The 15410-nt window shown below is 36.7% G+C and overlaps 1 protein-coding gene across 2 annotated transcripts in view; it reads right to left on the bottom strand.

Moving 5' to 3' along the window:
• LOC113052718 (septin-2-like) overlaps window positions 1-15410 on the bottom strand; it is a 30863-nt gene that overhangs the window by 8347 nt on the left and 7106 nt on the right. For both annotated transcript variants that reach the window (XM_026217132.1, XM_026217134.1), the window contains exons 6-7: window positions 10892-11026; window positions 9935-10052 (exon numbers count right to left, since the gene is read on the bottom strand). In XM_026217132.1, coding sequence (XP_026072917.1) covers window positions 9935-10052; window positions 10892-11026 — 253 coding nt within the window. The remainder of the gene's footprint in view (window positions 1-9934; window positions 10053-10891; window positions 11027-15410) is intronic.

Genomic DNA, 15410 nt, shown 5'->3' with positions numbered 1-15410 from the left:
GGGACGTGAGGAGTCACTCATTTCAGCAAATTCCTGTCAGGGATGAGTGTGTTTGTGTGTGTGTGTGTGTGTGTGTGTGTGTGTGTGTGTTGAGGCCTTCAGCAATGCTACAATATAAGTATGAACAATTCTATTAGAACAGGCAGAATTTAATTGTAGCTGATATTCTGGCTGAAAGCATCGAGGAAATGTTCTTTAAAGAGACAGTTCACCTAAAAATTTACATGCATGTTATGAACGGTCATTATTTAATTATCTTCATGTCTTTCCCAAAGCTGTATGTCAATAAAGAAGGAAATAAAAAAAGAGTTCAATTTCTGATGCGATTTCATGTTTTCATGCTAGTGTTAAAAGCTATTTCTGCATACAGAAGATACGTAAAGTTGCAAAGATTAAAGTCTCAAATTCAAAGAGATATTCTTTATAAAAGTGAAGACTCATTCAAATCGACTCGTTTCAGAAAGGCGGGGCATAGAGGAGTAACAATAATGTACAGTATGTGGAAAATTTGTTGTTTTAACCTTAAACTGCCTAAACACATTGCATAACACCAAATACACTAAATAATGTTCTTTTTAGCAACATCATATGACCCTTTTAAGACATTTTAAGAGCCAGTACAGGGAATTTAGAGATCGAAAGTAAATTGAACTGTTAACTGTAAATGTCTAAAAATAACAGAAAATTAGTTGTAGAAGCAACCGTTCGGAAATATAACTTAAAAAAAATTAAAGGATTAATTCACCTGATTCTTTAAACAACATCCAAAATGCTTAACCAAAATTTGTAATATTTTTTTACTGTATGTTCTGATCACATTCAAAAGGCTAAAAAAATCAATTTAATTTAAAGATTCACATTAATTATTATTAATTCCTCATTGTTATTAGGACATGTCCCCAAAACCTTCAAACTGGCTGTTATGAAGCCTCTCATAAAAAAGCCACAACTTGACCCCAGAGAACTAGTTAATTATAGACCAATCTCGAATCTCCCTTTTCTGTCCAAGATACTAGAAAAGGTGGTATCCTCACAATTATATTCCTTCTTAGAGAAAAATGGTATATGTGAGGATTTCCAGTCAGGATTTAGACCGTATCATAGTACTGAAACTGCTCTCCTTAGAGTTACAAATGATCTGCTCTTATCATCTGATCGTGGGTGTATCTCTCTATTAGTTTTATTGGATCTTAGTGCTGCGTTTGACACAATTGACCACAACATTCTTTTGCATAGACTTGAACACTTTGTTGGCATCAGTGGAAGTGCATTAGCATGGTTTAAATCGTACTTATATGACCGCCATCAGTTCGTAGCAGTGAATGAAGATGTATCATATCGATCACAAGTGCAGTATGGAGTACCTCAAGGCTCAGTTCTAGGGCCGCTACTCTTCACGCTTTATATGTTACCCTTGGGAGATATCATCAGGAAACATGGTGTTAGCTTTCACTGTTATGCTGATGATACGCAGCTCTATATTTCCTCGCAGCCCGGTGAAACACACCAATTTGAAAAACTAATGGAATGCATAGTCGATATAAAAAATTGGATGACGAGTAATTTCTTACTGCTAAATTCAGAAAAAACAGAGGTGTTAATCATAGGGCCTAAAAACTCTACTTGTAATAACCTAGAACACTGTCTAAGACTTGATGGTTGCTCTGTCAATTCTTCGTCATCAGTTAGGAACCTAGGTGTGCTACTTGATCGCAATCTTTCCTTAGAAAGCCACGTTTCTAGCATTTGTAAAACTGCATTTTTCCATCTCAAAAATATATCTAAATTACGGCCTATGCTCTCAATGTCAAATGCAGAAATGTTAATCCATGCATTTATGACTTCAAGGTTAGACTATTGTAATGCTTTATTGGGTGGTTGTTCTGCACGCTTGGTAAACAAACTACAGCTAGTCCAAAATGCAGCAGCAAGAGTTCTTACTAGAACCAGGAAGTATGACCATATTAGCCCGGTCCTGTCCACACTGCACTGGCTCCCTATCAAACATCGTATAGATTTTAAAATATTGCTCATTACTTATAAAGCCCTGAATGGTTTAGCACCTCAGTATTTGAATGAGCTCCTTTTACATTATACTCCTCTATGTCCGCTACGTTCTCAAAACTCAGGCAATTTGATAATACCTAGAATATCAAAATCAACTGCGGGCGGCAGATCCTTTTCCTATTTGGCGCCTAAACTCTGGAATAACCTACCTAACATTGTTCGGGAGGCAGACACACTCTTGCAGTTTAAATCTAGATTAAAGACCCATCTCTTTAACCTGGCTTACACATAACATACTAATATGCTTTTAATATCCAAATCCGTTAAAGGATTTTTAGGCTGCATTAATTAGGTAAACTGGAACCGGAACACTTCACATAACACCGTACTTTCTACATCATTAGAAGAATGGCATCTACGCTAATATTTGTCTGTTTCTCTCTTGTTCCGAGGTCACCGTGGCCACCAGATCCAGTCTGTGTCCAGATCAGAGGGTCACTGCAGTCACCCGGATCCAGTACGTATCCAGACCAGATGGTGGATCAGCACCTAGAAAGGACCTCTACTGCCCTGAAAGACAGCGGAGACCAGGACAACTAGAGCCCCAGATACAGATCCCCTGTAAAGACCTTGTCTCAGAGGAGCACCAGGACAAGACCACAGGAAACAGATGATTCTTCTGCACAATCTGACTTTGCTGCAGCCTGGAATTGAACTACTGGTTTCGTCTGGTCAGAGGAGAACTGACCCCCCAACTGAGCCTGGTTTCTCCCAAGGTTTTTTTCTCCATTCTGTCACCGATGGAGTTTCGGTTCCTTGCCGCTGTCGCCTCTGGCTTGCTTAGTTGGGGTCACTTCATCTACAGCGATATCGTTGACTTGATTGCAAATTAAAACAGACACTATTTCAACTGAACAGAGATGACATCAATGAATTCAATGATGAACTGCCTTTAACTATAATTTTGCATTATTGAGACACTGTTTTCCAAATGAATGTTGTTCAGTGCTTTGGCGCAATGTATTTTGTTTAAAGCACTATATAAATAAAGGTGATTGATTGATTGATTGATTAAGAAGCATTCCCATTTACATAAGATTCACATTTTAAGCATAAACGTACCTAATTTTGTTTAATTTCTCAGAAAACAGGACTTCGACATTTTGCATTTCAATTAAATGTAACTTGATTTAAGGTTATTTAGACATTTGTATTGGTAAACCAGGCAAAGTTACTGTGGGAGATATTCATGCCATGACTTTATGAATTTAAAACTTTTTGCTCCTATTTAAGACCTTAATTTGTGGAAGACCCAAAGAAACTGGTCACTGAAGCTTTGAGATTTAGGAGGACACATAACAGTACGTTCAAATGATTTTTGAAGTCGTATGATAGCTTTGTGTGAGCAACAGATGGAAATTAGCAATTTTATTAATGGATTACATTATTCAGTTATTCATTGTTTAATCATTATTCGACTCTAGACCACTTTCACTGTGCTTTTTTGTCCTTTGTGAGGCCTGAAATACTTCACAAGTGCAACATTCATTGTGTATTCTATAAAAGCAATTCACTTTGAAACAAATAAGGAACAACATGGAATAAAATATTTTTGTGTGAATTTTAAATTAAAAACCTTAAATATGCTTCTATGAGAGCAGGTTTATTCAACAGGAACTGGATTTGATTGTGCCATTCTTAGTGAAGGTTGTACTAAAAGCTTGTCCCTGTTTTATGGCCACTCTATTCTTAAAAAGAAAACATACTGTACCAACTGGAGTGTTAAACAAAGGTCAAGCCATGGTAACTGAACACTTATGTGACCAGTACTGGACAGTGTGAGTCTCCAGGATGCAATCATTCTGCCTGAGAACACAAATAAATAACCCCACCCTCATTTAGGGGAGGAATGTGCTCATAGTCATACCCACACCATGAGATATCCACCCTTTTAAGTTCTGCAGTTGAGGGTGACATGATAACAATATCAGATGAATGTCAAATGAAGAGCTGGCCTTGAAAACAAAGTGACCTCACTGCTCTGTGGAGAAGGGTTTCATACACTGTACAGTAAACAGCATGTTTAACACCAGAGCCCTGTGTTTAGACAATGACTGTATGACCACAAAATCATAAACGGAGACCGTGAGGTCAGGAACTCTGAGACAACATTGAAAACTTGTTTCCATAAATATATATAAAGCTTAAATAGTAAAAAGCTAAAATTACAAAATATTCAGTTATAATTAATTTGTATATGTAATTCCATAAATATAAATTATATCATATATAGTCACACACACAGAAAATGTGAGAATGTAAAAAAATGTAAAGCAAAGCTAAAAAAAATTATTTAAATAATAATGAAAAAATATTCAGATATGTATTTATATAATGTAAATTATATTAGTGGTGGGCTGTTATCGGCGTTAATGTGCTGCGTTAACGTGAGACTCTTATCGGGCGATAAAAAAAAAATATCGCCGTTAATCTCTTCTCAAAGTTGGTTGGGAGTTGGGTCTATACTAAGCAAGCTATGATGACTTTCACCTTGATATTTTATATAACTGACTCGCTGAGGACCGCCTAAAAAGATGCCCAGGGTAGTTGACGGGTAACTGCTGCGCATCGTCACGAAAGCTTATCTTTTTCACATGTTTTTAAGCCTTATCGCTTGTCGATTTAAACATTAAAGCATCCAAACACAAGACGCAGAAAAGATGAACAGAGTAACTGGTTACTCGCGCGCTGTGTTCGGTGCGGAGAGAGAGATCGAGAGCCAAGTATCACGGACAGCGACACTGAACCGAGCTCTCTTCTGCGAAGTTCTCCTCGAAGTCCCTCCTGCACCTGAACGAACAAATACAAATCGCAGTTTGAACAAACAAAAAAATGTGAAAGAGCCCAATTCAGTACTTGCGGTGTTCTGGTGTTCAGGGCTCATGCAGAGAAAGGCGTATCAAAACACTTGAACATCGAATTTGCTTATTTTTGCTCTTGTGCCGACAAATACATACAAAATATTTCAAAATATCCACCTTGGAAATTATGCAAAAAAAAACTGTCAATTATTCTTTAAGTGAAAGTAAACAGTTGAGGAAAAAAATGGGATGTGTATTATATTGGATGCGTTCATGGTCTCTTAAAGTGACCGCGTCTAATTTAGCGACTGGCTGCTGTGATGTTAATCCAAGAAAATGAAAGAAAATTACTTACTGCTCTTGACTGAATTACTTTGTAGTTTTAACAGTCAAACCAAAAATTATTCAGACCACAGATATATTTTTTGATATATATAGCAAAACTGTAATAATGTGAGAAATGTTGAAGGTGTCTGAATAAATGTAGGTTTGCTTGTATATTTCATTTTTACATTAAAGACTATCCAGTGCTATTTTACATTTAATTATTTGGTTTCTGTACCTTGACACCTACAAGCTTGAAAAAAAACTTAAACATTGTGTAAATAGCACAAAAAAATAAAAATAACCAAACATACAAATTAAACAATTTCAAACAGGTCCCACTGGTACAACCTCCACCAGGACCCCAACTACGGCTCACGTCTGTTTCACACATACTCCGTCTGCAGTGCGTATGCAGTCCGTGTGCGTTACGTATGTGGTGCAGCACGGACTCAATGTGCTTTCACACAGGACGCGTTTGCAGTTCACTACTCGGTACGTAAACAATCGCTGCACTGCTGCAGACGCAACGCTCCTGGAACGCAACTGGAATCCATTAACATGGGTGCGTGAAAAAAATATGCAATGCATACGCACTGCAGATGGAGTAAGTGTGAAACAGGTGTACGGTTGTTTGCACCTTGTGCACTGTGGAATTGGTTTACAGCTTTTTCAAGCACATTGTGATGCATTTTGGAAACAGGAGATGAGCCCCTTTTCTAATGCACCATGTAGCTTGATAAACCCCTTCTCAAAGACATACTGTTTGTCAATTTTATTTGGGTAACATATTCTGAATGCCTTCTGCAGAATTCGAATGAGCCATTTTAATCTAGATTAATCTAGGTTAATTTCAAGATCACAGTGAGATTAATCTATGCCCACCTCTAATATATATATATATATATATATATATATATATATATATATATATAACACATATATAGTAGCTAATTTTTTATTTAAATTATATTTATTTATATTAGTAACTGAATGTCATTGATCATATTTTCTTGCTTCTATTGAATGATCAGAAATATCAGGGCTGAAGATGTTATTAATTTAAGCAAAAGTGCAAACAGATTCTCAAATACATCTTTTTTCACACAAAGTGCTATGCTGACGGTATAATTTGTAATAAAATCATCTCTGTTAATAAAAAAAAATAAAAAATTAGATGCATTTTCACAAGCGCTCTCAGACTTTTCGTCCCCACTGTGTTTTTATAAACAACAAGGCTGGTAACGGTTGGCAAAGGAAAGGTTTCTCACACTCATACAGCGCGAGCTGGTGCTTTGGTACATTTCTCCCATTAAGCCAACCGAAGGGACAAAGAGAGGAAAGCTTTGATAGTTTGGAGACTGAGATATGAGCGTGATGGGGATTGCAGCATAGCAAACATCAACAATAACATTCAAATTCACATAAACACAACAATGCACCTACAATCTGGCTTGTGGGAATCACATTGAACTCTACTAGAGAATACGCGCCCCAGATGTGCGTCAGTTCGGCTTTCCTTCTCATATTGACCAGATCTGCTGCTCTTCGGTATACATTACTCCTTCATCAGGAAGTGAGAGCCTCCTAAACGTCCCTCGAGTACATTTTACATATTTCATGGTTTTATGACCTCACTCTGGTCTCAGATAAGAAAACACTCCTGCACACCGCTGACCCGCTTTCCCTGCCAATCTGTCTGACACATTACAGGAAGGCCATATTGTTCTACACAAGCTGCTTCCCCTTTCATGATGGTGCGAGAAAGAGCGCAGATCTCTCCTGTGAGAGAATGAGAGCAAAGCAATCACGGTGAGAAAGTGAGGGTGAAAATCAAACATAAATATCAGTCAGGCCGCGAGGAAACAATGGGTTATTTGTCATTCTTATGGCAGGATTATGGGAAACAGAGTGGGAAATACTAAACCTCTGACTTGCATTTCCACATAAGTCAGAGTCGATGATTGGAAGTTGTGTCCAAGAGTTTACCTCAGTCTTCTTTGGAAAAGATAAGGTAGAGAAAAATTTGAAGGGTGTGTTCCTCCTTTTTTCTGACAACAAAAACAAAAAAGGATTCAAGCATTTGTGGAGGTACCAATGAAAAGAACAAGCGTTAAACTTCCTCCAATTCATTCACACTGACATTCAGGTTTGATGGAGCAATTTCCTTCATTCAGGTTCTAAACAATCAACGTTTCAAGTAGTTGTGTGATTCTCAGCAATAGGAACATGTAGTTTGTTCACAAAAAGCTTAAGGGAAAAGTTCGGCCATATACATGCATGTTCTGTTATTAACTAGTGAGAATGAGATTTGACAGCCAATGATTAATAACGACCTACATTTGGGGCTGTTTCACAAAGAACGATAATTTACAGTTCTGTAAGAGTCAGTAAGATTTGTTATATTTTCAAAAGATGTCTCTTTTGCTCATCAAGGCTGTATTTTTTTTAAATAAAAAATACAGTAAAATTTGTCTGGACACAGCACTTTTCACAAGCACGAGTATGAGTACATGAGTACAGGAGCGCATGATCGTTATTGGTGCACCCATAATTATGTCTTTACTGTTACTTTTGATCAATTTAATGTGTATTTGCGGAGTAAAACTATTAATTTCTTTCAAAAAATGGTAGTGTATGTATGACCTTAAAAGACTTGTGATGCATAAGCTGTATGGACTAATTTTATAGTATTTCAGTTCCTTTTTTGAGCTTAATAGCATCTGTATAATTTCATCATATGAGCAATAAACAGCATGAAAATGTGTTTTGAAATTACCTGCAGGAATAGAAAACTGTCATCTAAGGAGTAGGCGAATAAAGGGAACTACTAAAAACACAAGCATTCAGTATCCAAAGCCGTTTTAAAAATGGACCAAGCAATGAAGCCCTGTGACTTTCTGTGTGTTATGAGCCATCGAGGAAGTGCATTGGATCAAGAGTGACAGAAACCCCACGTTTGTACAGCAAAGAACACACACACACACACACACATTGACTTAGGTCATGTGTTAGGGTCATTTAGCTCGAAACGGCTGACGGTGGAGACGGTTTAACTGGTATTTCCTTGAGAATTAGATGCACGTTCATGCAATGATTGCAGGATGTGGACTAGATTCCATCAATCTTATCCAAAACAGACCGTTTTCAGTAATGAGGCGATGGTTACATGCACGGACACACACGTATAAGATGCTGACAGAGGTCAATTGGCACGTCTAATCAGAATGGCCTAACCTCAAGACATAAATGAGAAGAGTTGGGTAACTACTTGGCTTTTATCTGGTGTAAGTCACTGATCAGCAGGTGTCTCAGGGTTTAGCAGGGGTTTAGGTTAGTGAATGTGGGGGACGGAGGACAAATTGCTACACTATTGTCTCGTTAAGGCTCTTTTGTCATGTAAAATCTAATGACTTGCAACACGCTGAGCTACAGGAAAAGACAGAAGACTTCACATTATATAAACAACACAATGACACAATGAAAGCACATTTTTCTTCTGTAAAAAGACACAAACCAAAGATGAAAATAGCTAGTGTTAAGGCAACTACTATAGTTGACCAAGTTGCTCACTTAAATTACAGCCATGTTATTTATAAGTTAAAGTATAAAGTTTGGGGTCAGTAAGACTTTTTGTGTTGTGCTTTTTTTAAATAAACTAATAGTTTTAATCAGCGAGGGCAGATTTAGTTCAAAAGTAATAGTAAAGACATTCATAATGTTACAGTTTCGTATCTAATTACAAACGGAACTGAAATTCAAATTATAGATAAGAATCCTGAAAATTTAAATGTATCTTTTTTTTTTCTTTTTTTAACATTGATAATAAGAAGAAGTGTTTCTTGAGCAGCTAATCAGCATATTAAAATGATTTCTGAAGGATCGTATTATACTGAAGACTGGAGGAATGATGCTGAAAATTCAGCTTTGATCTCAAGAATAAAATACATTTTACAATATATTCACATAGAAAACAGTTATTTTAAATTGTATTAATGTTTCATAGAATTACTGATTTTACTGTATGTTTGATTGAATAAATGCAGCCTCGAAAGAAGAACAGGTGTCTTTCAAAAACATTAAAAAAAAATCTTACCAATCCCAAACTGTGTGTATATAATTTATCCACCTAAATGTTGCTTCTATGCAACACATTTGTGTTTTTAAACTCTCTAAAAGTCTTTTTTTACAATCGGAGGGATGAGTAATAAAGCAATAATGAAACCAAAACCAAAACTCAAACAGAGGCGGTGTATCATTTTAAACAAAATGGCAAAATAACCATCCACCATTAGCAGTCATTAACATAATTGTGCTAAAAGCAGAAGCAGAAACCCTGAAAAAACTCCAGCGCTCGTGTTGATCTGTGCGTGCTTCCTGTGGGATAACAGATAACGTCCAAAAGAAGTGGAGCCAGAAAAATGCCACATAATCAGTGTCCAACTTACCCTGCAGAGCATGCAGGTCGACACACATCTGACCCCGCTTCAGACACAGTCCATAGTGTGTGTGAATGCATGTACACACCCCATGCTACAGTTACACACTGTCTGTTCACCAAACACTCAATGCACTAGTCAAAAGTGTGTTTCTAATGGTCTTAAAAAGCTCAATGTTGGAATCAACACCAAAGAAGATCAAATATATAACATCTGTTGTTAGTTTTGTGGCTTGTTGTCAACTAGTAATGCGGTCAGATGATCAGTTGTGCTTGTTGTAGACCGAGAGAGTCAGATCCTCACCCTTCTCTTGAGACGGTCTCTCTCTCTCAGCGTGAGCGTATCAGCTTTGGCGATCACAGGGACGATGTTGACTTTGCTGTGGATTGCCTTCATAAATTCAACATCCAGAGGCTTCAAGCTGGGAAAACAAGCACAAATGGAAGCACAAATCAAAAAGTGGGTCAGTAAGATCTGAATGAATCTGAATGAAACAAGATGTATACTGTAACACAGTATTAAGAACCAAGGGTTCCCAAACTTTTGAGTGGGGTTATTTTAATAATTTCAGCATTTTTGTCTTGTGGACTTAATGTTAATATCTTTACAATATCGTACTCAGGACAGTACTAAATAAAATATAACATGCATTTAGTATGATCTCTCTTATTTTTTGAAAATGACTCGCATTTTCACAGATTCTGCAAGGGGTGCCCAAACTTTCGAGCCCTATTGTATATGTCCACCAAATTTGACCCTGGAATCATGTGACTGTTTGGTTGCATTTTTTTGCTGCCAATTCAAGGCCAATGAACATTTTAATCATCACGCTCAGTGTGAACAGTTAACGTGATTTTTTCGGCTTTTCATTTCTCAGAGGCTTGTAAAAAAATTGGCTGTAATTTTTGATGGAAGATTAATGTCACTTTGTGTATAACATATCTTTATTGAATTTTAAAGTATTTTTGAAGTATTTAAAAAAAATTGTAAAAAAATATGATCAAATAAATGCCACACATTCCCCAAAACATACAGGTAAAAAACACTTCTTACTTTCCATAACTTCTTCATGTCACTTTTGAACTTTAAAGTGCAAATTTTTTATGAAATTTTCGCCTGTGGTTTTTGTTGGTGATTGATGTTGCTTTAATGCATACCTTCACTGTAAACTGGCCTTAATTGAAGGCTAAAGCCACTTTTTGCAAGAACAAAATGTTTTATTGACTGATGATGATGAAAGGTAGAAAATGTGCATTTTACCCGTGTCCAAATGGAGAGATGAAGTAAAAGCAGCAGTGCACTCTGTTGTCAACGATGTGTCTGCGGTTCAGTCCGCTCTCATCATGCAGGTATCGCTCAAACTGATTATCAATATAGTGGATGATCGTCTTAAAGCTGTTGAACAGAAAAAAAAATATCAGAGAACAAGCTGAAAGGAAATACTAAGACATAAAAGCTTGTGATTGTATTAAACAAGCATAGGATGCGAATATGAAAAAAAGAAGAAAAAACTATCTAATCATGAAATATCTGAACACACTTAGAAATGATGACAAAAAACACTGTCCAAATAAAGCTTATATAAACGCTCCACAACATCATGTTTACAGGCTCCTGTCCAGCATAGACTGACCACATGCACCAGTGTTAACTTATTTTTTTTAATGTAAATGTTAATAATTTAGTTGTTTTCAGAATTGTTTTTAGTTTTAACATATTTAATCAGTTTTTAATAATTTTTATTTCTGTTTTTATTTAGTTTTTTAGTACACAAGGTTAAATAACCAAAACATTTATTTATTATTATTTAATTTTTTTAACTTTTAGTTTTTAAAACATCAAGTTAAAACTAAAATGAGAAATGCTGGCTTGCCTGGAATAATTTTTTACAAATGTTTTTCCATTTTAATTTGTTTCAGCTGACGTTTATTTTAATTCACCACCAACAACAAAAAAGACTATTTAGCCTTACTATAACTGCATCAACTCTTAGTTATTTAAAGCCTCGCCACCAGCTTCCCTTTTGCTCTTCAGTCTCCAGACTAATCTAAACAACATATTGCAAACTAAACTAAACCCCTAAACAGAACTAAGCGACTCGTGTGTCTTTTGATAGAACTCATGCGTGAATTTTAAATTGTATTAATATTTCAGAAAATTACTGGTTGTACTGTATCTTTGATTGAATAAATGCAGCCTCAGTGATCAGAACAGGTGTATTTCAAAAACATTTAAAAAAATCCCAAACTTTTGAATGTTAGTGTGTATATAATTTATGCACCTAAATGTTGCTTCCAAGCATCACATTTGTGTTTTTAAACCCTCTAAAAGTCTTTTATACAAACGGAGGGATGAGTAATACAGCAATAATGAAACTAAAACCAAAACTAAAAAAGAGGCGTTGAATGATTTAAAAAAAAGGCAAAATAAACATCCACTTTTTGCAGTCATTAACATAATTGTGCCCAAAGCAGCAGAAACACTGAAAAAACTCCAGTGCTCGTGTTGATCTGTGCGTGCTTCCTGTGGGATAACAGATAACGTCCCAAAGAAAAATTTACACACTGTCTGATCACACTCAATACAAAACACTCAATGAACTAGTCAAAAGTGTGCTTCTCATGGTCTTAAAAAACACAATGCTGGAATCAACACCAAAGGAGATGACATCTGATGTTAGTTTTGTTGCTTGTTGTCAACTTGTCATGTGGTCAGATGATCAGTTGTGCTTGCTGTAGACAGAAAGAGTCAGATCAGATTTTACCGTTAAGTTATTTTTAACTATAATTAGCCTCACTATAACTGTTGAATACATCAACTCTTAGTTATTTAAAGTCTCGCCACCAGCTTCCCTTTTGCTCTACAGTCACCAGACTGTAAACAAAATACTGCAAATGCAACTAAACCCCTAACCAGAACTAAGCCTCTTCTGCGTCTTCTGATAGACCTCATGCATGAATTGGCACTGAGACCGCAGCCTTATCAAGAGGCTGAAGGAGAAGAAGACATGGCATGAGGAAATGACATGACAGTAGGTAGGTAACATGGATGGCACATTTTCATCATCAGCTTGAGAAGTGTGTGGGTAAGAGATGGGGAGGATATTGCTCTTTCAAACAGGACTTTCTAAGCATTCCTCCGCAGGGCTCAATGACCAATAGACCAACAAGAGACAACAGCTGCCTTCAGTCTACAGTCAAGTGCAATTGTGTAAATAATCTCTGTTATGCAGATACACAAACGCAAAACATTGGGTATTAAATTAATAACCAGTCCAGTCTACCATTCAAGAGGTCATAATTAAATGCAAGGTCTAATTTAATGGTAGATATCTGTGATAATAAACGGCTAGTTCATCTATCTCAGAGACACGACATCAGCACTGATGCAAGTGCATTCAATAGTAAACACACATTATGTTTAGGGGAAATGAAAAGTTGGAATGGGCCAAGATGGCATCTGGTCGAGATCTACTGCTTTATTTTAAGCAACAGATCTTTAATTTGCATGCTGTGATTTTGCTGTTAGACAGTTTGCATGGTAGAAATCTTAACATCTCTAAATGTTTCAGCTTTAAAGAAACATCCAAACATATCAAGATGCATTCATACATTCAAATTATTATCCTTTTTTTTTGGAGAACTTTTTTTTGGAGAATGGCCTGATGAAAACCTTGGGCCAACGTGGGCCAGCTGGGGTTAGTGGAGTGATTATGAACAAAGGTGGAGTTTCTCTGCATCTGAAGAGCGTCTGCGCCGCGGATCATTTCAGAAAGATAACAGCTTTAACAACAGCATTAAAAACTTTTTCAAATAAGTTGAGCTCAAAACTCAATTCTGTCAGCAGTGGGTGTTTGAAATAACTTGATCTGATGTGGATTATTATCACCATAGAAAGCAGAAATATTCATAAGCGATGCAAAAGACTGTGCACGCTAGGCATTAACGTTACCATAGTAAATATGCTAAATGCAACCACTTCGAAATCAGACGTCAGCTTCTTAATTTCTATAATGATCGTTTATTTATTTAGTAGCATATTTTATCTGTCACAAACCTTGTCTCGAGAGTTAAGCTCCTCGTACCCTATGTCAGAAAAACATAATGATGTTTTTTGTTCTGGAGCTTTTGTAAAAATAAAGAAATTATAATTCTTTCTAAATGTGATGTATATAGGCTACTGTAAATACAAATCAACAGAAACAGACTCGACTGAATAAGCAGGCTATGTTCATAACACTTTATTTCTGTGAGATTAATTTTCAATCCTGATAAATTAATTAATTATGATCAATGTATCACTTATTATAGTAAAACATAAATGCTTTTGGATTTAAATATTTAACAAATCATGCAAACAAACAGCCGCTTTTATCGTTATGGCTTATTGCTGTTATTTATTTCTTATTTGTTTTCTGATAACTTCTCTTATATATTCTACTGAGATTGTCAGTCAGTTATTGATCTCCACAGACCACAGGAATGGTGTCCTGATGTTACTCAGGTCAGTCCATACTGATGCCGGGTCGTTAGATGAAAACTGTTTTTAAGCTTTTCAGAGTAGTTTTCTTAGCCACTCTGATATCTTTTGTTAGTCTGATTCTGGCCTGGTTATACAATATTTTATCCCTACTTCTGTAAGGATCCTCCTTGGCACGACGAAGCTGTTTTGAGTTTCCCAGTAAACCACGCTTTATCATTATTGAATGATAGGAATGTCGTGGTGTTGATGCACATATCCTCACTAGCTGATATATGAAGTTACAGTCTCTGTGAGCTCATCCTGATCTGTGGCTCTGCTTCATTAGTCCATCATTTAACAGTCTTTATTACAGGTTTAGCTGATTTCAGCTTCTGCCTGTAGGTTGTATAAGATGAACTAGACAGTGATCAGAGAGCCTCCCCGTGGGACAGAGTGATATGCATCTTTGATTGTGGTGTAACTGATCCAATATATTACTGTCTCTGATGTGATTTGTGATGTGCTATTTGTATTTTGGGAGATCGCGGGAAAGATTTGCTTGGCTAAAATCTCCAAGAACAATTAAAACTGTATATATGTTATTAAAATACATATATTTTAAGTATGAATCATTCTTCTAATTGAAGACGTCTCCAGATGTCTCCAAAGGGAGGTTTGATCTGATTTAGCTCACTCCTCAGGACAAGTTTAGCTAATGGCACTTTTCCTCTGCATGGTACGGCACGGCACTACTACAGAGATTCACCATACGGAGAGAATCACTACTACATGCGTTATTGAACTTGTAACACGAGACCCTAGACTCTCTAGAGGACCGAACGTGACTTTTTTTCATTGAAAACACAACAGTTTCGAATAGGGGTGCTCCGATCACGATCGGCCGATCGTTATGCGTATCTCGTCAGTAAAGCCGGTTTTCTAATCAGCGGTTAATTCCATCAGGTGCTTGATTTCACATAGAGCAGCTGTTACTACACAGAGCCATTGTTAATAGAGTAGATGCGCAAATCCACTTCATTTTCATCGTTTATTGGCGCATCTTCTCAGTTAACAACGGCTCTGTGTAGTAACAGCTGCTTTATGTGAAATCACGCACCTGATGGAATTAACCGCTGATTAGAGAACTGGCTTTACTGATGAAATGCGCATTAACGATCGGCCGATCGTGATCGGAGCACCCCTAGATTCGAACGAGCGCACATTTTTTAAACAACAAAATAAAGCGGCTTTAGTGGTCTGTAGAGGAAGTACAGATGTTCCTCTCGTTGATAGCCAAGGTGTGGATCCAGTGAGAGCT

Source organism: Carassius auratus, chromosome 33 (assembly GCF_003368295.1).
Source record: "Carassius auratus strain Wakin chromosome 33, ASM336829v1, whole genome shotgun sequence".
Taxonomy (NCBI): domain Eukaryota; kingdom Metazoa; phylum Chordata; class Actinopteri; order Cypriniformes; family Cyprinidae; genus Carassius; species Carassius auratus.
Note: the sequence above shows the minus strand (reverse complement) of the source record. Positions and strands in the feature narration are given on the sequence as shown.